This window comes from Anser anser, assembly GCF_964211835.1.
Source record: "Anser anser genome assembly, chromosome: 5".
NCBI lineage: Eukaryota > Metazoa > Chordata > Aves > Anseriformes > Anatidae > Anser > Anser anser.
The window spans coordinates 20037732-20061787 of record NC_139725.1 but is presented as its reverse complement, the minus strand read 5'-3'; the positions used below and the strand labels follow the sequence as shown (position 1 = coordinate 20061787).

Genomic DNA, 24056 nt, shown 5'->3' with positions numbered 1-24056 from the left:
CAGATGAACTGGTTAATGTACCAGACTATTTCAGTTTAATCCCTGCATTTAGCAAGGTGGAAGGCCTAAGATAGGAATTAGGGTGTTGAGCAAAGTGAAGTTGTCCAACGGCTTGTTGTTCTCCAGAAGACCCTGCGGTACGTGGTCGTCTCACAGAATGCCTGGAAACTATTCTTAACAAAGCACAGGAGCCACCAAAGTCAAAGAAAGTACAACACTCAAATGCGAAGAATGCTGTGCTGTTTGAGGCGATAAGTTTAATTATACATCACGACAGGTGAGCTGTGAAAACAATTCTATTGCAACAGGATTTTTTGAAATGAAAAGCCAAGGCTTTTCACTGAACACTGAACAGATTTTTACTAGATGGGGAGAAACAGAATATGAAGTTGCTTGCTAGGTTGGAACACAACCACAGCAATGGGTTTGAACATTAATGAATGGTGTCACTGTCAGAATATTTTTATTTCTTTATTTCGTGCTTTTTTTGGGGGGTATTTTTTATTGAGCCCACCACTTAAAGCCATTAGGAATGATTTGCTCACAGTATCTGAATTTTCATTTCACCAGCGGAACATTCTAGCAGACACATGAGGCACTCTAAGAAATTTGCACTGCAGAAATAGTATTCTGTATTTGATGTTCTCGAATCTGTTGCTTTTAACCCTTTCACTTTCTCTCCTGTTCTGTGCAGTGAGCCAAATCTACTAGTCCGTGCCTGTAACCAGCTAGGTCAGTTCTTGCAGCACCGAGAAACTAATTTGCGTTACCTAGCACTGGAAAGCATGTGCACGCTTGCCAGCTCTGAATTCTCACATGAGGCTGTGAAAACACACATAGAAACTGTTATCAATGCATTAAAGGTAAATATTAAGTGTGCAGTCTGTTCTGAGTCTCTTCTCCCATTCCCACGTCCCATCCCTCACCTTCCCCACAACTTTCTCCCCTCCCTCCAAGCACCTCATCCCTGGTTAGGCTAAGTTATACTCGGGGACCAAAGGAGTTATTTTCCTTAATCATGATGTGATGGCAACAATAGAGGTCAGCTTTAGTTTATTTCTGCAGCTTATAAGTGAATCTTTTATTTGTAGCTGTGGCCCCTGTAACAGTATGGTACCCTCCTCAAGCTGTAGAGTGAAGTTGAAACAGTGAAATACAAGACAGAGAATGCTGATGAAGACTTTGTCCTGATACTCTCTTGCTGGTATCAGACATTTTACCTTCACTGCAGTAGCTAATGGGGAGCAGTGAAGTAGATCAGCTTCCACTATAGCATGTGCCATTTTCCAAAAGCTGAGAAACCAGAAAGACGAATTCTCAGGTCAAGTTTGTGTGAAAAAGCAGAAGTCAAGAGGAAGACAGTTTTTCTTGTACATTTACTTGCACGGTTTGGTGTTTACATATATTGTTTCTTTCGGAGCTCATACTGTAGCATATTAATACATTTGTCTAACCTTAAAATACGTGTCTGTTTCAGCTGGGCTTCTGTTGATTTGAGGCAAGTTCAAAATTAAACCTGGTAGAATTTGGCAATTTCAGTCAATTATTAGTTAAATTGTGGCCAGTGGTGACAGTTACCTGGTGCAAACTCATTCATAGGAGTTCATTGTGCGTATGAAAAATCATTAAAATTCATTTGTTTTAAATTGAAATTTACTAAGTTTCATGTCTACAATAAGTTGCATGTTTTCAAAATAAAGGTGAGATCTTTTGACCCCTTGCTTGTGTCCTTTTGCAGACTGAAAGAGATGTGAGCGTACGACAAAGAGCTGTAGATCTCCTGTATGCAATGTGTGACCGAAGCAATGCCCAACAGATTGTGGCTGAAATGCTGAATTATTTGGAGACTGCTGATTATTCCATTAGAGAAGAAATTGTGAGATTTTTGTAATTCCTTAATTTTTCATAGCTGGCTTTGGTACCATATATATCATTTATTGGTTGGGATGCTGTTTGTTGTAGAGATTTTTGACTGTGGTTTTAAAAACAAAGAAAAAAAACACAAAAGCTGTAGTCTAATAGCAAAGAATGTTCTTCATTTAGGTTAAACTAGTGGAGGAGGGGAGAAAAACACTTGAAAATAAGGAATTTTAAAAGCTCCTCTCAGTTACAGGGCATTGCATATAGACAGTGATGTGAATTTTATCAGTGCTTGAGCAAATGCAATCTGTAGGTCTGAGATCATGTACTTCTCAAGTCAACTGTCTAATAGCTTCAAAAACTAGTGTTTTATCTACTTATTTGTAGGCAGAACTTCACACTTTGTATGCTCTGAAGACGTTATTTCAATCTAAGGATTCCCCATAACAATGCCTTATGATCAGCTAAAAGGGAGGCACGATGTCTGTCTCCTTCATCCCAGCAGAAGAAAAAGTGCAAAAGGCGAAATACCCAATTAGTGGCATTCCTAGAATGGTAGCCAAAATCTATGCTTACAGTAATTATTTAGCTTTACTAAGTACTAAATTTTCTTCATTAGAGAAATGAATAGAAAATGTGATGTTATTTGTTTTACTTTTTGTACTTTGATGTTGGCAATCTATCCTGACTTAACAGGCAAAAGTGAATTTCATCCTGTTAATTTACTACTCCTAAAAGAATATGCCACTACAAATATAAATGAGACCAAGCTATGTGGCCATCTCTTTCTATGCAAATTGTTTTCTTCAGGATGTAGGAATCTGAGACCTGAAAAAAGCAGCTATATTTTTGTGACTCTGGCCTGTGCTACCCCGAGTGTCCAATTTTTTCTAACAGGTCTTCAATTTCTTAATTAGTGCAGCATATTCAAATGCGTTACTAGGAAAGTATTATGTACCTGGCAGCTGGTGTGTTCTGACACCAAATCTCAATGTTTGTCTTTTGCCTTTGCTGTGGGAGCAAGTTAGCTAGCAGATGCATCTGAAACTGAGGCTTTTGGGCTACCATAGGGTATCACTGGATGTATATAAAAGTGAATTTTGATATGAAGGTTATAGTAGAAGTTAGTCAACCTTCTTAATTCTCTTATGTGTATACAGGTACTGAAAGTTGCAATTCTAGCTGAGAAGTATGCAGTGGATTATACCTGGTACGTGGATACAATATTGAATCTGATTCGCATTGCCGGTGACTATGTCAGTGAAGAAGTGTGGTACCGAGTTATTCAGATTGTCATCAACAGAGATGATGTTCAAGGCTATGCAGCAAAGACCGTTTTTGAGGTGAGAATAACTGGAGTGATTAGTAAGGAAACTATATTACCTGGAAAATAATCAAAATGTAGTAAAAATAGAAGCCTTTTACAGTTCTTTCCCCCCATATTTTCTGGATACAGGAAACGAAAACACTCAGTAATAACTTTAGTGATCCTTCTGGAAGTATGTAACCATTCCTTCTGTTCAGGGTCTGATAGAACTGGAATTTGAAGTATTAAAGGAGAACACTTTCAAATAGCTGGCCTTGTTGCTCTGACTTTACTTGGGTTGTTCATATGGGCTTTCTACTTTCTTGTTGTTTCCTTTCCTAGATGTTTATGCTGATTTTTCACAACTCATCCCTGCTGTGTGCTTCTTCATACTCAAAAGGGGCAGTATCTATATCTTGGGCAGCTTCAGCACATTCCTGCAAGACTTAATCTAAGTGTATTAACAGCCTTCTGATTCTTCCAAGAATGTCAGGGGAAATCTAAGCAGTTGTATTTGTCCACAAAAGTCTCCAGTACTGCTAGGTGGGCCTAGCAGCACTCCTAGGCCAGTAATGCTTAGAGATTCTTCTGTAAAGTCGTGCCACCTATCGTGCTTTTCTAATAACTAGTTCTGTAGTGCCTTGACCTATGATCTGCTCTTCTAGGAAAGTAGAGTTGGAAACTAGACATGGGAGTGACAGATGGAAAAAGATCTTTTTTTTGAAACACTGCAGGTCAGTAGCTATTCATATGTTCTTACAGGCCCTTCAAGCTCCAGCATGCCATGAGAATCTTGTGAAAGTAGGTGGCTACATCTTGGGAGAATTTGGAAATCTGATAGCAGGTGATCCAAGATCAAGGTAAAAAACCTTTTAAAATATTTCATTGTAGTAGTAGTACTTCTTTTGGGAAGAATCCATCTGTTTAATATTTGTAAAAGGCAGTTAACAAATGAGTCAGCTCTTGATAGTAATGGCATTGTAATCACCCTGTCAACAGAAACCTAACAAATTATTTTTCTTCCTATCTTTCAAGTCCCCTCATCCAATTCAACTTGCTACATTCCAAGTTTCATCTGTGTAGTGTTCCTACCCGAGCTCTGCTTCTGTCTACCTACATCAAGTTTGTGAACCTGTTTCCAGAAATCAAAACTACAATTCAAGATGTATTGCGCAGTGACAGTCAGCTAAAGAATGCTGATGTTGAGCTGCAGCAGAGAGCTGTTGAGTATTTGAGGCTCAGTACTATTGCCAGTACTGATATATTGGTAAGTACAGAAACTTTTTTTATTATGCAGAACTCTAGCTGTTTCTTCTATCAATAAGTAAACTTCACTAAACCGCAGCTGATAGATCAGAAATCTTAATGCAGAGTTAAGGATGTAGCATGGGTGCTGATTGTTTTTACTGTGCCTAATTCAGCTGCAGCCCTCTTGAATTTAGAGCTAAAACCAAAATTGTTACTTCTTCAGTTGTTACTTCTTTAGACAAATGACTGTTTATATTTTAATATAACATTCTAGGTTTTCAGAGATTTTACAAGTGTTTCAAAGATGTACGTTTTGGATCAAGTCTTCCAACTCTCAGATGTGGAAACTCTTTTCCACTTTCATTCCTCCACTCACTGGTCCCGTGTCTTCGTGTCCTTTAGCTTTGCAATTATTGAAAAGTTAATGGCAGCTCTGAGGGTGAGCAAAAGGAAGTAGCGCAGCTAAAAGAACTGTTTGACAAAGGGCATGCATGACTTGAGACTAAACAGAATAATAAGTCCTCACTTAATCCTCAGCTTTTTTGATGCTTACGCTAAACTGATGTAGACTTTTCTGAAGATGTGTGAAACCTACTTATTTCCTGGTGGGCAGAAAACTTGTAATTTTTTGTGCTGATTGTTTTTTTGTCTCTAGAACTTCTGAGTGTTTTAACCTGATGCTCTCAGACTTAGCCAGAACATGGCGCTCTCAGTCTTGACAGCTAATAAATGCTTAGGTCAGACTAGATCCTTGGGTAACTTACATACACACATGCGCCCTCCCCCCTCCCCTTTTTTAATAGCACTTTATCAACTGCTCTGGGAGGACTTCAGAAAATTTGAAATAATTTCTCTTTAAGGCAAGTCTAATCTACCTGTGTGCACCATACTGCATAGTCATTTTCTGTGTAGGTAATTATTTCTGCTTTTGTCTGAACATATCTTCAAAGACTGGGAAGTTGATTTAGCTTGTTCTGTAAATAAAACTAATATACTTTTTTCCCCCCCGTGTTAAGGCTACAGTGCTAGAAGAAATGCCTCCCTTTCCAGAGAGGGAATCTTCTATTTTGGCTAAACTCAAGAAGAAGAAAGGTCCAGGCACAGTTACTGACCTGGAAGAGATCAAAAAGGAGAGGAGCTCTGATATGAATGGAAGTGCTGAACCTGCCTCAGTCAATGCCAGTGCTGTTGTGAGTTTATAATTTGTTCTTATTTCACTTATTCAGAAGGTGTGAAAGTGGGGAAAGACTCATTTCCTTAAAGTGGCTTCTTAGGAATTTAAAGCTGCTTGTCTTAAATTTCAAACTATGGGTGTTTGCTATAAAGTATCGGGGAGCATACATCTATTCCCTGCATATGCTTGCTTGCAATTTTCCTTTGAAAATCATAGCCATGCTGTAAATGAGGCAAACTGTCTGCAATTTAAATAATACGTTCAAAACAAAACAAAAAAAACTTTGAGAAACATTGCTTTAGCCTTAGAAATGGAGACTTCCTTGCTGGTAAAGCTGCAGTGAAGGCGAGATGATAAAATCAATATACTTCAAATTCAAGTTAATCCTTTTAAAGTATCAGCTGCTTCTGCTTTGTCTAACTTACCTACTTCTGCATTGTGTTTTTGGGTGACTATTGTTTTTTACTAGCAGTGTACAATACTTGACTCTTACTGATTTAAGGACATCCAAGTTGTGTTGTTTAGTCAACAGTACTATTAGAGTTCAGTTATGGTGGACAAGGCCAGAGTCTTGTTTTTTCTTAGCTGAAACTTCTCATTTTAAAGTCAGTTAATGCTGGTTGTTGGGTGAGTTATTCCCATAACATAATACTTGTTGCTGTTCTAATTGACAAGCATAACTTGTAAATGCAGTTGAGATGTAGTAGTATTTTAGCATGTTCCCTTCCTGTTGCCTTAAAACTTAATTCTTTGATCACTGCAGTATGTAAGAGTGCATGTTCCAAATGCAGCATGCTTGAATGGACAGAAATACCTTTCCAGCAGAAGAGATGCCAAACTTTGCATGCCAAATTGACTGAGGTGTCTGATAGATAAAAGTTTATTATGTCTTATGAGCTTCACTTTCAGGTGCAGCAATGTAAGAAATTTTGCTAAGTTACCTTCAGCACTGGTTTGGATATGACCTCCGTCTTAGATGCCAAGAATATGTTCTGAAAGTTCTGAATATGTTCAGCTCCTTGGTTTTTGAGTTTTCATATTGACTGATTTCTGAGAAAAACAAATAGCCAGGGAATTTCTGGTTATCCTGCATACAATTTAGTTTTTGGACTATATGATAACTTTGAGTTGGTTTGTATTTGAATTGAGTCTGAAATTTTTGTTCTTTTATCTCATGACTTAACATCTTCAGCACGTCTGGCGTACTGTAAGATGCTAATATCTAATGCATGAATGCTTCATTTAACAATCTGTGCTTTGTTCTTGCACATGACTTGGGCACATATGAGGCCTTTATTAATGGTGCATGATTCTGTGTCCTGGTTACTTTATCTGTTCATTTTGAGCAGTTTTTTTCCTTTGAAATCTCACCTCTACCTTTAGTGTTTGCAGCTTGAACTAACCAGAGACCGTGCTTTTTTGCTGGTTAGGTTTTGCATTGTTTCTAAGTTTGGCTAAGCTTCAAAAACCGAGGACTAAAAAATGGTCAATTTAAATAAAAGTCACTGCCTTTATTGCTGGATTCTTCATGAATGAAAAGCAACACCTTAGAATTTTATTCCTTATGGTACTTATCTTGTCTTGGTTTCCACAGAACCACATTGCAGATATAAGTTGTTTTTTTCTTTTTTTTTTTTATACAAAGCCATTAGATGGATATAGCTGTGTTCAAAGAAAAAAAGAAATCCACATCTGTAAATGACCTTAAATTGAAGCACAAGGGGATAACTACATTCATGAAGCCTTCTGCTGTCTGTTCCGGTCTTTATTTGAGGAGGGGAGGGGCACTTTGCCATAGCTTAGTTGTCTATGCAAAAGAGTCACCTGTGTTTTAGTCTTGCTGTAGATTAACACCAAAGTATCTTGTCTTCCCTAGTCTACTCCTTCTCCATCTGCGGATCTGCTGGGTCTGGGTGCAGCCCCTCTCACCAATTCAGCTCCCCCACCTTCCTCTAGTGGTAGCCTCCTGGTGGATGTATTTTCAGATTCAGCTTCTGCTGTTGCACCTCTTGCTCCTGGTTCTGACGACAACTTTGCGAGGTAATTATGTCACCCTGCAAGGTATCTGAGAAAGCATTTGTCTGCTAAAACGGGACTAGAGACAAGAAAACAAACAATAACTTCTGGTTTTGATCAAGTTTATTGAATGCATTCCTGGGTGGTAGTTGTGCAGCAAGAGAGGTATTCCTGAACTTTGTGCTGGATATGCTATCTTTAATGAATACCTCTGCTCATGGAAAATTAGAGTCTGTAGTTATGAGCCTGAGAATATTAGCCACGCAGTCTTGCCTAGTTTTCATGCTGGTTTTTACTTCTTTGTTAAACTAAGCTGCTTGTGCATCTCAGTAATATATCTTGAATTTGGGGGATGTCCGGCCTGACATGAGTATGTTTAGACTTGTCCTGTTTCCATAAAGTATTCTTGCATCTATATACTTAATGGAAAACTGATACTGGAACAATGAGTTGGTTTATATCTGGAGATACTGGTTATCAGAATTTCAAATATAATGAAATTGTTCTGCTGCTGTCTGACAAACAGGTGTAAAAAGAAAAACAAAACAAGCTTTTATTTTTTAAGGGAATTTGTTACAAGTATCTTCCTAATTATATTGCTAACTGTACTGTCAAGTGCAATGATTTTTAATCCCTTTAAAATTAATAGCCACTGTGGCTACACTTAAATGTTATTTGGCTAAAACATTGAAAATAAATAATGTAAGATCACAGTATATCTTTAAAAATATGTGATTCTTTGGCCAAGGTACGTGATACTACTGTCAAAGACCAAATTTAGAATGATGTGATGACAAATTTGCAAGGTATCTTAATATAAAAGACATAATCAGTGAAACTAATCTACCTGAACCACTGAGAGTTCTATCAAAATTTTATACTGGGCAATATACTGTTGCAGGTTTGCAGTGATTTAAGACTTGATCCTGTATTTCTCTTGAAAGTTGATAAGTGACTTAATAATACTACACAATACCAAGACTTTAAGAAACAACGCAAGCTTGTTGGAGCTTTTTCTAAAAGATTTTTTTTTCAATGATTGGTAGCTTCATAAGCAAAAGTTGCCTGAAAAGAGTTTTTTCTTTCTGCTGAAGAAAGCATAGCATTGCTCAAGCCCTTGGTCTGTCTGTCTGTAGGTGATGAAACACTTCTCTAATTCTATTGAGAAGTTGTCTTTCATAGTTTCCTTCCACTTTTTAATGCTGTCGTCACTTTTGCTTCTAATCTGTTCCTTGGGTAAGCCATTCTCTGTGTGCCCATATATTCTTGCCTACATTTTAAATACTTGTGAGTATTGTAACTGATATACCTGTTAACTGATTGTGAAGTTGTAGTTAGAAATGCCACTAATTTGATGAGGTCCCTGCTTCAAAGTGCACATCACAGTAGTTAATATACATCTACATTTATGGTTTTGAACTAAAACTTTTCTACTGTCACAATTAACCACCCAAAAGGGTTTGGTTAAGATGTATAAGCTTAAGCTACTGAACACCTTCAGCCACCTCTTGTCTTCAGGAGGAATCCCTGGTTCCTAACAATCAGGGACGGGTGGGCTGGGGGAGAGAAGAGGGAGGGGGGGGAATCACTGCCTAAAACCTTTCTAGGTGTAATGAGCTAGGGCAGCTAATTATTTTTTCATGCATTAAACTCAGCAGTGCCGTTTTTGAGGAAGGAGGTAAAAGAAGTAACTAAGCACTAAGCTGTCTTTACTAACTCCTGCTGTCTCTGTCGCTACCACCTTTCTTCCTTTGTGCTGCCTGAACTAGCCCTGACCTGGCTTCATCTGAGGTAGTTTCTGAGGAACCAGCTGATACTGTGCATGATGCTGATGAGCTTTTTCACAAGTAAGCAATAATAAAACCTTGCAAGGCTGGGCAACTTCCAGAATATAGTTACAAAGCAAAACTATAGTATACATTGAGTTAATACCAGCAAAAGTAGACAAACATACTGTCAGACTTGTGACTAGAACACGTCTGTAGATACTGTGCATTTTATGAGATGCTTATGAAAACACAGCTTAGAGCTGGCTTTTATGAGTCAGTGCTATCACCCAGTGCTCTAAAATAAGTCAATGACAGTTGTATATTAAGCTTTGCAACTATTCACAAAAAAAGGAAAAAAGGGTAAACTATTAAAAGTACCGATATTTGGAAGTATGTTTTAAGTGCCTTGTATGAAAAAGGCCAATGTTTGCTGACCACCTCTTCTACTTTAAGTGAAGGGTGACAGACAGAAGGACTGAAATCACTGCAGAATGTGCTTCTCTCAAAATGACTGAAAAAAGTACAGCTCCCAAGTCAACATATACATGATACAGAACTGATAAAAACAAGGGAACTCTTTTTTTCTTTCAGGTTGAAACAGTCAAAGCTTCCAACTTTTGAATTCTGCGCCAGCCTAATGAATTTCAGAAGTTGTCAAGAATATGAATAAGAAAAATCCTAGTCTGTTGCCTGGTCCTTAATAGTGTGTGTGTGTGTGTGTGTGTAGCATATTGTGGCTTCCTTTGTAGTTTCTCAGGCATCCTGTCAGATAGAAATTTCAGTTATTTTAGTGTCCTACAAGTGGTGATTTAGGTTGTAAAATGGATTTGTCTTTTTTTAACTGCAGTTTTCTGCAAAGGCCTCTCTCGCAGACTGATGCCCTCTAGGTTAACAACAATCTTCATCCTCTGTGTAAACCCTGAATTTTGTGGTTCTGAATTTTGTGTAATGTGTCTTAATTTAAAACATATTTGCCCTCTCTTCCTCTAGGTTTGTGTGTAAAAATAACGGAGTCTTATTTGAAAATCAATTGCTACAAATTGGATTGAAATCTGAATTTCGACAGAACCTGGGTAAGTTTTCAGGAAGAGTGGCTGTCTGCGTTATCAACCCCAAAGTCAGCATGAGGCTGGGGATAGGGCTTAGTTTTCGGGTGCTGAAGAGGGGAATGTAATTTCAGGCCTAACCTGTCTTAGAATCCTTGCTGTTTGTGTGTCCCTGGCATCGGCTGTTCTTTCCTTAAGCCTTTCAGTTGTTTTGGTACCTGAGAAGAAATGGGAGCTGAAGTGGCTCTGAGTTCTACTTCTTACTGCCTAGTTCTAGGGCCCATACAGCCAGAGTTTTATAAGGGACCATTCTCCAGAATTTTTTGTATCCTGTGGTAGAGCTTATGGTAATACTATGAAGCTGTATTTTTGAAGCTGATTACTGTATACAGTAATATACTGTATTTTTTAGACATAGGTTTCTCCTAATATGTTAATGTACAAGATAGTGAAAGTATCTAGTGAGGAGCTTGGAATCGAGCACTGTCTAGAAGTAGGATTGCTTGCTTCTCCCCTTCTGCATTACTTTTGGTACTGTAGTAATCTTTTTTTACAGAGACGGTAGCATTATCCAGCAACTGGAAGACTTTACACAGGCACTTAAATAATTAGCGGGACACAGAGGTCTCTTGGTTTGTTTTAATCTGTTATTTTATTTTGAGCTGTGAATATCTTGGTAAGATAAAGCATGTAAATTATGCTGATTTTTAAAAGTTGTTTTAAAGAAGGGTAGAAAGAAAATGTATCAGATACTTGAAGCACAATAGTCCAATATGATCACATGCGGTGTACCTAAAACTTCTACTGTCTTTCTTTTGTTTCTAGGACGTATGTTCATATTCTATGGTAATAAGACATCAACACAGTTCTTGAATTTTACTCCAACAGTAATCTGCTCAGATGACCTTCAGCCAAATATCCTTAAATGCAGTACCAATTGCCTGTTCTTTGGGGTTTGTTTTTTATGCTGCACATAAGTTTAATAAACTTGCTGGATCAGGTCTTCATGTCCTCAAAGATGAAGTAGGAACTTGCTGATATCATTCTAAACTTCTTATAGAAAAAACAAGTCTTGAGCAGAGATGGAAGAATCTCTTTTTAAAGTTCTGCTTACAGAAACACCTTTTACTCTTGAAATAAGGGGGTGTTATTTTGAATAAATACGTAATGTAACTTGGTAGCTTTCTCCACTGTCATGAGGTAGTTGAGGTATAGACATGGTATTCTTCAAGTGCTGCATTAGCAGATGACTTCTGACTTGAGCTGTAGGTAGAAGAATGCATGTGCTCAAAGATGACAGTACTTTAAAATAAGCTTTTACTTTACAGTTTTTCCCTTAATGCTTTATATCACAAACTTAAGATTTCTGGGGTAGTATGTAATCTAATGCGTTTGACTCAGCATCACAGTAATGTTCAAATCAAAATAAGCTAATCTGGTGGCTTTTATTGTAGACTGTATGCTCTCAAATGTTTTTGGGAACATCTTTAGGAAAATTTCTATAAGTTTGAGAATTGTGGGAGCTATTGCTTCTGTGCAGGTCAATATGAAAAGAAACTTATTAGCTTTAAAAGAATTGGGCTTTGAATTTTCAGTAGCATACAGAATCAGCAGACACGATTTTAATTCTTCCAGCGGTTTACCAGTAATATTCGCTTCTTTTAAAATTTTTTGGTAAGTTATCAGTTCGTTGATCATTTTCCTTAGCCACTTTTCATGCCTGAATCTTCAGACAAAGCCTGTTGACCCCACAGTGGATGGAGGTGCACAGGTTCAACAGGTTGTGAACATTGAATGTGTGTCAGACTTCATGGAAGCTCCAATCCTGAACATTCAATTCAGGTAAAACTGAAGTAGTTCAATGCTATGAATTAGTTAAATGAAAGATATTTAAGTTGTTTTGGATCTCTGACTAAAGAGTAGACTATGGATGCTGAAGATCCAAAGCTATCTTGTGTAGATGATTTACTTGAAAGTTTGACCTAACAAAGTTTTAAACTACTGGAGGAGGGAGGAAACCCACTTGGAACAATATAGTTGAAGGAAAAAATATTGTAAAGAAGCAACTACTGATAAAAATATCCCTGTTTGCTATTTCTGCTATACGTATAAAACAATAGTCTTGGTGTTTGCTCAAGAAATCTTGATGGAAATATATACAGTAACTTTGTGGCAACTATGAACGCTTCTGCAAAAAAAAAAAGTTGGATAAGAAATGCATGTAGCAAAAATTAGTCTTGTTATATTAACTCAGCATCAGCCTTTGGGCAACAATCATATTTACAATCTTGGTTTCTGTCCTACCTTCTGTTATTTGAGTCTAAGCTGTTTTTATTGGTGTGTTTTCACAGGACAATCTTTTCACTCCCTTCCTATGGGGTACTATCTAGAAGGATAGCAACCTATGTTGAAATATATTCTTATTAGAAATTCCTCCAACTCACCTTCATGTGCTGTCTAAGCAGAACAAATAAATTCATCTGTCAGTGGATTAAAACTATATCTTAAAAGTAACATCATCTGCAGTTCTTGGATTTTAATCATCAGACAATTGCAACTTAAGAGTTCATTCTCAATTGCTTGGTTTTTTTAGGCTGTGAAACTGCTGGCACTTCGTACTCCACATACCATGTTCTGTCTGTTCTGTATGCAGGTACGGGGGAACATTCCAAAATCTTTCAGTAAAATTACCCATCACGCTGAATAAATTTTTTCAGCCAACAGAGATGTCTTCTCAAGACTTTTTCCAGCGTTGGAAGCAACTGAGCAAGTAAGACTGTGTCTATATTTGGGCTTGGGTGTGGTGGGCCAAGAAAAAGCAGAACCAGTATACTGTGAATGTAGCTGATACAGTGCCCCACTCCTTGCTTAGTCTTAGAATTATAAACTCCCCTAATGTATGTAGTTGCTGTTGAACAATACTATATATATTACACGTTATGTGATGTATTCATCTTGCCTTGTCTTGCAGTCCTAAACAAGAAGTACAGAATATCTTTAAAGCAAAACACCCAATGGATGCAGAGATCACAAAAGCAAAGGTTGGTGGTAGTACGGTATTTCTAACCTTGTAGCATAAAGGTAGTGGTATAAGCAAGCTCTGTTCGTTTTAGTTGGTAGAGCTATTGGATCATCCTGTTAAAGCATAAGTCCATGTGTAACAGACCTTTGGCAGGGCTGGATTGAAAGAATTGTTTCTCAGTATGGCTTGAATTAATTGTAGTATTCAACAGCAGCTGGAAATTTTGTTTGTTTTATTTATTTATAAATATGGCTATTTATGAAAATGTGGACTCAGTGCTTAAAACTGAATCGGAAGAAACTTAAAGCCTTAATTTATTCTAGGGTTACTAGTGAGAGAAGAAAACGGAATAGCACTAAGACTTTCTGTAGAGCTGTCTGCCTTAGGCAAAGCAGAAGTGACTACTGTAAGGCAGGAATGGCTTTATCAAAAAGAGGAGAGATTTATGTTGAATCTAACTAATTTCTCAGTAATTTGCCAGAAGAACATTTTCGGGGCAACTCAATATCAGGCATCACTCTTTCTACTCCAAAAATTTCTGTTGTATTGTACATTGGTATTGAAAAGCTCATTAATGTCTTGAATACTTCAAACAAATTAGTCTCCTGGTTGTTTTGCTAATGAGTGGTGGCTGTGCTTGGGTAGATTTGTTATTCTTGTCCTGCTGTCCTGACACTTAAATCTTCTGGATCTCTTTCGTAGATAATTGGCTTTGGATCGGCCCTACTTGAGGAGGTTGATCCCAATCCTGCTAACTTTGTTGGTGCTGGTATCATACATACAAAAACTACTCAGATTGGATGCTTGCTGCGCCTTGAACCCAACCTTCAGGCACAGGTATCTGTTTCTGTATCTACAGCTTAAATACAAGTTCTTGTCTGCACTAAATAATAATAATAAAAAAGTATATATCTGAAATTCCTTAAGGTTATTTAGTGAGAAATATATATTGTAATTGCTAATTGTGGCTGTAGGCTCTAACAAGGAATGAAATCGCAACAGCTGATTCTGGCATATCTTTGTAAGCTGTTGATTCGTAGAAATTCTCTTCCATGTGCATATCACTCTATTATTCCAGACTCCGTGGATTCTCATCTTCCCTTTAAGGCTGGAAATATTAAAGGTTTTCCTTTTTTGCACCTTGGACAAGATTAACTATAATTCCCTTTGCCAATTAAAAATAATAAAAGAATGATGTGGCTAAAAAGTAAAATGTACACAAATGAACACAAAATTATTAAATCACAGGAATAATATTTTCGAAAGCATTTTAATAGAGATTTTATCAAAAGATAATTGAGGGCCAAAAGTAAGTTTTGGGTGGTAGGTCCCCTTTTTTCTGAACAAGTGGACATGAAGAGTCTTTAGACTTTTCCACAATGCTTATTTCTCTTAAAGGAAAAAAAGTTGTACATCAGGTTGTCAGTAAAGCTTAAAACCATTAGAACAATGGTAACTTTCCCAATGAGGGTTTGAAGACTTGCTCTATCTTATACTTTGAAAGAGCTAAATTGCTCAGTGACTGCCTGCTTCTGAACGTTTTAACTTGGTCTTTTTCTTACCAACTCTAACAAAAGAAGTGAATAGTAACTGGTTAACTTTCACTAGTTGTTTAATACAAAATGATATTTTAAAAAAATATTCTGTGTTCTTTTTCAGATGTATAGGCTCACACTACGAACAAGTAAAGAAGCTGTATCTCAGAGATTATGTGAATTGCTGTCAGAACAGTTTTAATACTAACCATGACAGTTTTGTTTTTCCATTTATATCATTGTCATCATACTGCAAATAAATGTCTTGTACATCACTGTCTGAGTACTGCAATGTTAACAAATACCAGCTCCCTGCCTTAATAGGACTTGCCCCTTGTTTGAAATTGTGATTAGAAAATGGACAGTACAGGGAAGTGACTTTTTACATAAAAAGTGGCTTTTAATATGTTACACAAAGGGTGGAAGGGTTGTCTTTGTGCTCCTTTTATTGCAGAGGTTCGACTTTTAAACTTGTTAAAGGGAAATTGATTTTGATAGGGTAACCAAGGTTTTCAACTGGAAAAGATAAGTAACATTTCTGTCTTACTGCCTTTAGCAGGTACTCCCTCTGCTCTGAGCTGAAAGAAACCAGTGTAATGCTGCTCGGTAGGGTTAATTCCAGTTATTAATGTAGAGTCAAAAACCTTGTAAAGTTAAACATTGCCACAGGTTTTGTACTGGATGGGAAGGGCAGATTCCAAGGTGTTTGATTTAAGTGGACATTTATGTTGAATGTCGCCAATCTGTGTTGTATTTGAAAAATGATACAGGTCCACAGTCTTAAAGTATTAATCTTATAATCCTTTATGTCTTACTGTTTTCTGATCTTTGGAAAGTGGATTGAACGCAAAAGCTATTCTTAATCCTTCTGCTTATCTCAAATAATGAGGTGAGCTTCCCTGGTAGGTAGTGAATGAGTACATGCTTGTTGAGTCAAACTGAAGTTAAATATTCTGTTCTGTTTTTTCTGCTACCCATCAGATTTAGCAGGCAGCAGTCCCAATGATGTGATATAACTAACTGCAGAGAGTAAGGGTTCTCATCAGTGTGGTGTTGTATAAAAGGAGAACAGGGAAGAAATGTGCCCTTTAAGGCTAAGGCATGCACTTTTCTAGACGAAAATCTAATTTTAAACTTTTTTTTTCCCCCAGTGTATAATAATGTTAAAGCTTGAGGGGCTGAATAACTGGTATCCGTATAGTTTTCTGTCTGTCAGTGGTGGTAAAAATATCCAATGTGGTGTAAAGATCTGTGTTGAGACTGAGCTAGGAAAGCTGAAAATGTTCAGCTTACATAGTGGTTTTAACAACCAAAACCTCTGTAGCTTGTTCCAAATCATCAAACCCTGCAGCCTCTGCACAACTAAGTGGGCATAATTTTGGTTCACATTCTTGAAGCTTTGAGATGCACCAGAGGCTGCCAAAACGAGCAGGTGAGGTTGTGCAGTTAGAAACTGCGGGCAGTTGTCAGTGAGGCAGTACTACAGGTCAGGATGAACCAAGAAGTCAGCTGCTGCTGACATGAGAAGTGAACCTCAGATTAAGATTCCCCTAAGGTTGTTTGAAGGAAGCCTAGGACTGTTGTCTCAGCGCATACAGCCAAGTCTGCCCTTGAGAGAAAAGCTTCAAGTGATAGTGGTGATGACGACAGTGAGAATCGTGCCCTGCTGCCCAGTGCAAAGGAGGGGACAGGGTTCTCCTTGGTTGAGTGTGCCTTGCTGTTCTTCAGTGCTTTGAGTTGAAGATGGAACTAGGTGATTACAATTTGGTGTGGTGGAAGGCTAATGGTTGTGCTTGGTACCAGTGAAAAATGAGAGGAACAAAGGTTTGGGTGTGGTGCGTGAGATTTTGTTGTTTTGTTTGGCTTTTTTCCAGAAATGGTTGGTAATTTATGGATGTTATGTCTGAAAACTTGTCTATAGACCTGGTCTTTCTGAAAAAAAGTTCTCTTAAACAATTGGCCCTCTTGTGGCCTCCCACGCAGCTAATCACAACTCTCTGATCGCGAATATTGTCTTTGAATGAAGAATCTTCATACGCATTTCCTACACTCAAGTTGAGTAGTTGGCAGAGTACTACTGGAGTACCTGTATTTTGTCCTTTGGAGGCTGTATGATCTTTACTAATCCCGTGATCTTAACCGTGTTGGCTACTGTGTTAAAAATCTGATGTGCTGAACTAAAGGGAGTCTTAGCAGAGACAGGGAGTAGCTTCTTTCATTTTTTTCCAAATCCTGTTGTACATCTGTTCCTCTGAGTATGTTCTGTGCCCTCATTAAAGGACATCTTGAGACACACTGTACTATATTAGTTCACTTAGCTTTGGTTCCAGCTGTGCTAAATAAAAATGTGCATTAAAAATATGGGTAGGAGGGGGGTAAGGGAAAGCATCTTTTCAGTGGTGACTGTATTAAGCTTATGACTGTTCACGTTTTGTATTAGATGTCAGCTCAGTGAAGCCATGAGCAGAACAGTGAACAAATTAAGGATAAATACTTGATTTTTTTTTTGTGAATGATGGTTAACTTACCAAAGTGATGTATCCTCTCAAGCAGACAAAGTAATTTCTGCAGTAAACAGTGTTATTGTTTTCAAGTACAGTATTTTCAGGCATTGACATGTGAAAATAACTGAATAGCAAAACAGGTAGCATTTGTTCATTCTTGACCTACACTCCTGTATGTAACATTTATGGTGATTGTCTTATTTGTATAAAACAAAGTTCTGTCAAATTAAGTGGAGAATTTTCATATAGAAGACTATATATTAGACTATATTCATCAGAAGAACATATTAAGATTAAATAAATGATTAGAACAGTAATCAGACTGTCCTTTTTTGTCTGGGGAAATGGGAGCATAAAGAATACTTGCCCAGAATGTTTTATTCTGAATATAATGTTATGGACCGACAATTGATGTAGGATGCTTAATTCTTTCCTACAAATGACTGACTACAGGGTTGTGTTTGGTTCAGTCTTACCTGACCTGCAAATCTCTGGTTCCCCACTGACTTTGGGTTTCTGTATGGGTTATTTTTGTCACGTTATAAATATTCTGCTGTAAAAACTTGATGTAAAACCTGTCTTCCTATATGTTTGTATGTTTAACAGCTGACCATATCACTATTAACAGTACATGCTACAGTAAACTGGTGTAACTCCTCAGAATAATATAACTTTAAACATATGTTCACAGCTGCTTTTTGGATTTCAGCTTGTTTCAAAACAGTGGTTCTTTCCTTGTTGCCATTCGTTGCAGGGTGCAAATACCAATGTACATGGCATCTCACACGGCTTTCCATGTTACTCTGTTTGAACAATGGGGTAAGCCAGAAGCTGCAAAAGCACACGCCCCTATCACACCGAGGCAGGACATGTAAAAGGTTGACGTTGCTGTAAAAGAAGAGAGTACCTGAACAGCTAAATAACTTCACTCGAACTTTGCATGTATGCTTCAGGTTCTTCTTACTTCTCTAAAACTTACTTTAAAATAAAAAAAGCCCCTGGGCATTATGAACTTCTGTGCAACTTTTTCTCAAATGAATTGCAGATGGGTAAGAGTAAAAAATACTAAAAGAAATACTCCCTACTAGCAGCAAGTAGAAGTTGCTTGGGTGAGCAACTGCCTCTTGTTCGAGCCTCATGGTCTGGTAAGTACTTTTTGATACCTAAACTTCTGCCAGAGAATTGCCCTGCAAATTTCTTCTTTGTCCAAAAGCCCCTAGAAACATCTGTTAATTACATCTTTAGAAATGCATTAAAGGTGCAGGGAGAAGCCTCCTCCCAATAAGATTTTGAGTCACGTAGTACCTTGCTGTCCGCCAGCAGCTGTGTATGAACAAGCACAAGTGCTGTGCCTGCTTCCAAAGGAAAGGCAGCGGTTCACCGCAGCCACCTGTTCTTGGATGGTGCAGTGATTGGGCTACCCCCCAGGTCCTAGCTCAAGTGTACAACCTAACACCCTATTTTCAGTTAAAATAATTGGCCAGACAATGAGAAACAATTTTAACAAATTCAATTCCTTCTACTTTATTTGGAAGTCAAATTTCTGTTATTGCACAGTGCACAGGCCAGTTTTCAGCCTCTAGTTACATATCACCCTGAGCATGGCCAGACGGTCTCTGACGTTGTCACTCCCAACCCCTGCCCATTCTTTTTCTTCCCCACCCCTTCCCCTCCCCTCAAGATTAGGAATAATTTATCATTTAGTTAACTTCATTGACACTCCAGGTAGCTGCTCAGGAAGCCTCTCTGCAAGGCTAACCATATAATCAATACAAAAGAACTCCCAGCAACGAGCAACTCCCAGCAATGAGCAATTGCTGTGGAAGTATGTAGTTGTAATTAGCATTTAATAAAATTAAAAAAACAAAAAACAACTGTATCTGAATCTACCTGGAGGTCTGGCTATTGTATGCAGGTGTCAAAGTTGCAAACACAGCCACCAAACACAGTGATTTCCGTAATGAGCCTTTTCCTGGGGTTATCTGGGTCTTCGCATGGTAGTTGGAATTCCTTCTTATAAAGTCGAAGTGGCCTACAACAGCCGCACGCTGTGGTGACTTCCATGGTCTCAGCATTCAACCTGTTTGGAAGAGAGGGAGGATCGGTTATGACTTGGATACAGCTTTTTAGGTTTTGGTCAGGATTGTATTTTGTGAATTGAACAGTCGTGCAAGGTGTGCAGAAGCAGTTCATCCAGCTGGCGCCGTGCCGTTAAGCAGCACTGCAAGATGCATAAAAAGTGAAATAAGCCAATCCTTTGGGCTTGTATGGAAAAGGTATTTAGGTAAGAATATCTGTAAATGAGAGAAAAGTCTGTATGGTTTCCAGTAAGAACAAAACTTTTCTTTTTAATGGCAGCTTTCTTGTAGTGATTGTGATAAACCTTAGCAGCTTTTTTTTTTTTTTAAACACCTTCCTCTAGGTTTAACAGCCCTTTTTAAAACTGAAGACACAAAGGTGATCATCAGTTTTCAAAATGCTGGGGGACAGCTGAGCTCACCTAGCTCTTAGCTTCAGGATTAATTTAAATTGGTTATGGTAAAAGCAAAACACTTCATTGTTTTCCTATTCTGGAACATATTCATTCCCAGCAAGCAGTGCATGCAATTACTTTTAACTTTTTTCCCAAATAAATGTGAACTCTGTAATAGTACTGCAAGCAGAGTTTAGTTTTATTGAAGCTGTCATTCCCTGTTTGAGTAAGCAGAATTGCAGAAACATCACATTTGTAGCTGTAAAGCATCCCTGTGAAATAACTGGAGGACATTGAGAGGCAATGGGAATGACCTTAAGGATTTAGGTGGGATGAATATTTTGGGTTACATTCTTGATTTTTGGAAAGTAGTTATTGGTAGTCTGACTATTGTTTAAAAAAAAAAAAAGTATTGACATCTTTAAAAAAAAAAAAACAACTTAAGTGAGGAGACATTCCCTGTTTAAACTGTAGATTTCTACAGACTAATTGACCTGTATTAGTGCTAGTTCTAGCCAGCTGGCCTATAGTGCCACACTATTGCTAGATAAATACCACAAAGATTTTTCGCACTGAATTATAAAGGAGAGGTAGTTGACAAATATCAGTATTCACAGATAAGAAACAACTTCGGTGTATTTATGATATAGAAGCTCTCAAGTATCCTTACTTTGTTGAAGATGGACACGATCCTTCACATCGGCTCAAAGTGATATTAGCAGAACAGCCTTTGTAAGTTATTTTTTCTTCATATTCGACTTTTAGGCAATCCTCTGTTAAACATTTAAAAAAAAAAAAAAAGTATCTTAGTCTTCTAGTGTGACTTTTGATGGATGCCAAAAGCCTCTGTACTCAGTTTCCTGGAAAACTGTTCTTATTGCATGACTTCAGAGGGACTGAAGGGGGATTGACAAGTCACAAGTAACACAGCAAGAGAAGGTTTTACGCTAGGAACTGAAACTGTGTGAGATGGTGACATAGCAGGATAACTATGAAAATACAGCTGGAAGTAGAAATGAGAAGTAAAAAAAAGAGAAAAATCTGTTAATAATAGAGTGCAAATTAAGTCCAGGAGGAAAAAGCCCTAATCCACTGATGAGAAAGCAAAGGTGCGAATAAAACCATCAGCTGGCTAATTCCAGCGGAATTATTTCTGGTTCACAGACTTGGTAATAGATGTGACTTCCTTGAAAAATGCTTAATTAGCTCATTTTAAGGATTTATTTATTTCTAGGCATATTTTATAATTTTTTTAATAATGTAAGCCAAAATTTCATAATTTAGATCTCTAAATAGAATGCATAATGCTGTTTGGAAGGTAATGGTGTTATGTACTGATCTTGCACTTTTTCTGGTCATCTGACTTGAAGCAAGACACTGGGCGTCATATGAAGCAAAGTTTTCAAAAGAGCTGAAGAGGTTAAAGTTTGTGGTTTGTACCCCTTAACGTGAAGAATACTCTGAAGGCAGCTTATGCGCCTCACACTGGTCCTGTAGCGTGCTCTGTCGAGCGCATTCAGGTTCCCAGCTTGAGGCAGGTTATGGATAAAACCCAACTGTTGGGGGGGGGGGGCTCAGTTACATTGTAGGGGGTTTAGAAAAAGGCAGCTAATGGCACACCTCAGTAATGTGCCTCTGCCTGTATCTAGTAAAGCTGGTAAGAGAAGCTCTAACGTTTGTTGAAGCTCTAACCTTCCTTTCTAGACTGAAAGGTATTGTTAATCTGTGAGACTGACAAGTATGTGAATTGCTCAGTTGAGGGCAGAAAAAAATTCAGAGAAAGGAGAATTTGTACACAACTCTGAACTTAGGAATTGAACCCCAGGAGGCACTGCCTGTTAACAGCAATGACCAAACCTGGTCTGAACTTTTGGGTAGACCTGTGCGGTATCAAGAGTTGGACTTGATGATCCTTAAGGGTCCCTTCCAACTCAGGATATTCTATGATTCTATGATAATGGTATGGTTGGGAAGGCAGAAATCTAAAGAGCTATCTCCAAAAATGAATGCGAATAAAAGCCAAAGCAAGCACCAAAACATACATATATTTGGGAATATGAGGGAAAGCCCTTCTGCTTAGGGGAGTTCCTAATTGGATTCCCATTCTGCGAGGTGAAAATTGTGAGGTGAAATTGTGAAGGGCCTAAGATAGTGGCACAATGGAAAGAATCCTATCTTCTTGTGTCAAACTGCCATTTTCTGATGCTCACACATTCATTCAATTCTGGTTTCTACTATTAAAAAAAAAAGGAAAAAAGCTGTTTGATACTGCATTATTTGTGTAACAGTGAGATGAAGGACAGACTGTGCATTCAAGTGCTTGCTTCTGGGCATGCTCCCACTGCACAATTCTGCCCTTCCTTGTGGCTGAGCTGGCTGACCTGGATGAGCTGCTCTCTGCTGACAAAGTTAACGGAGGAGACAGGGATGGAAGGGTCCGCTAAGGTGATTGCGCCCACTGTTATGCATTGAGTCACATCACTATTTGAGAGCAGTTAACTAACTGCAAATAGTTTCCTTAGTTGACTTTTGGGGATCCTGTGTGTAAATCGGTTTTATGCAGTGAGACCTGACAGATGACTGTTGGGATGACTTGAGCGGCCTTCTACTTTGTTCAAATTTTGTTGCTGTTAGTGATAAGTTTATGGTTCAGTTGCTCTGATCATAATGAAGGAATGGCAGACTGCGTGTGAAGAGTCATAGCAGCTAAGGAAATAGCAAATAGCTTTGTGAAAAATTTTGAATGCTTCAAAGAAATGTATATCTTATAATCTTGTTATCAAGCAGTGTAGAAAAGGGCAGACATATGAGGCCATAATTCTTGAAAAAGATAAGGCAAGTGAAGGCAGTAACATGTTGGAGGTGAGGTTCCCTTTCTTTAGGAATTAAACAAACAAAACGGACAATGGCTAGAGAAAGCGGTGCATGATAGTGGAGAAGGAACAGTTACAGGAAAAGAAAGCAGTATGATATGGTTGCGGTATACTTTCCAGATCATTTCTCCTTTCTTTGTGGAACTAAACCAAAAGGGAATGCAGGAAGTAGCTGAAATTGTTAATTTCCCCCTGGGTCCTCAAACAGCAATGTTAAGACATATAAAAATATATATATAAAAAAAAAATGAAAAACACAAAACCAGCAATTAAGACATATAAACATCTATAAAACACCACCACCAAAAACAAACAAAAAAACAACAAACCACACAGGAAATTCTACTTCCATTCACAGATTGAAATATGCACCGTTCATTTCAGTTTATTCTTAGAAGGGTTAATGCATACCCTAGGAGGTGCCGAATGAAAGCTGCCTCTCTGCCTGTTACCAGGAGCAGAAACTAGGTACCTCTGTACACTCACACCAGTGTTCCTGACTCCAGCACTGTAAGTTATGAAGTAGGAAAGCTTCAGTTCTAACCAGTAAGAGTGATGCTGCTCTGTGCACCTCCCTTTTTAAAAGTTATGAAGAATTGTAAAGAGTGTGCTATTCTTCAGTCCAAAACAGATAGGTTTTATTTATGCAGAGGTGTGAAATACCATCACTGGACCTAGACAACACTGGAAAAAATGATCCTGTGGAGAAGGTATCACAAAACATTCAAAAAAAGCATGTTCAATAAGCATATGAGAGTTAATACAAGGACTGTAGAATGAGGTAAGGCAATAGTCTGTTCAAATAAGCAGTATCTTTCTTACACCATTAAAATAAGATTTTTAAACTGAAATTGATCCTATGACCTTCTCTCTGCTAAGTGTCCTGTCAGCCTTAATTCATGTTTTTAGTGTATGCATCAAAACATTGCAGGAAGCTGCTGTTACGAAAACGAAGACACCGACACAACTATATGTATTAAAAAACAAAACGCAGTAATGATAAAAGTGAAAGATACAGTCAATGTGTACAAGCAAAATGTGACATCGCAAAAGAATATGTAATGTCTCAAAAATTAATACGTATGAAACGAAAGATGTACTAAGCAACAAAGCAGGATAAACTAAAGAAACACTTTACCTTGTGGTACTGCAGCTGGTCTAACAGAAGAAAAGGATGTTGAAAGTTCAGAAGTAACAGAAAGAGAAGATGTGGTACGCCTGGTTGTTAGT

The 24056-nt window shown here is 38.0% G+C and overlaps 1 protein-coding gene across 7 annotated transcripts in view; it reads left to right on the top strand.

Annotated features, from left to right (window-relative positions):
* AP2A2 (adaptor related protein complex 2 subunit alpha 2) overlaps positions 1-17797 on the top strand; it is a 48784-nt gene extending 30987 nt beyond the window's left edge. The window contains exons 8-23 of one of the 7 annotated variants that reach the window (XR_014585441.1): positions 130-277; positions 695-863; positions 1739-1876; positions 3021-3203; positions 3929-4026; positions 4202-4433; positions 5431-5604; positions 7465-7628; positions 9374-9451; positions 10364-10446; positions 11245-11349; positions 12152-12261; positions 13073-13189; positions 13391-13460; positions 14144-14278; positions 15101-17797. Coding sequence is in view for 5 of the 7 variants with exons in the window: in XM_083839542.1 (XP_083695668.1) it covers positions 127-277; positions 695-863; positions 1739-1876; positions 3021-3203; positions 3929-4026; positions 4202-4433; positions 5431-5604; positions 7465-7628; positions 9374-9451; positions 10364-10446; positions 11245-11329; positions 12127-12261; positions 13073-13189; positions 13391-13460; positions 14144-14278; positions 15101-15178 (2090 nt within the window). In the remaining 2 variants the exon portion in view is untranslated. Of the gene's footprint in view, positions 1-126; positions 278-694; positions 864-1738; positions 1877-3020; positions 3204-3928; positions 4027-4201; positions 4434-5430; positions 5605-7464; positions 7629-9373; positions 9452-10363; positions 10447-11244; positions 11350-12126; positions 12262-13072; positions 13190-13390; positions 13461-14143; positions 14279-15100 lie in introns of all 7 variants that reach the window. The other 6 variants (XR_014585442.1, XM_083839543.1, XM_083839542.1 and 3 more) reach the window with 6 other exon arrangements.
* Positions 17798-24056: the final 6259 nt, after the last annotated feature.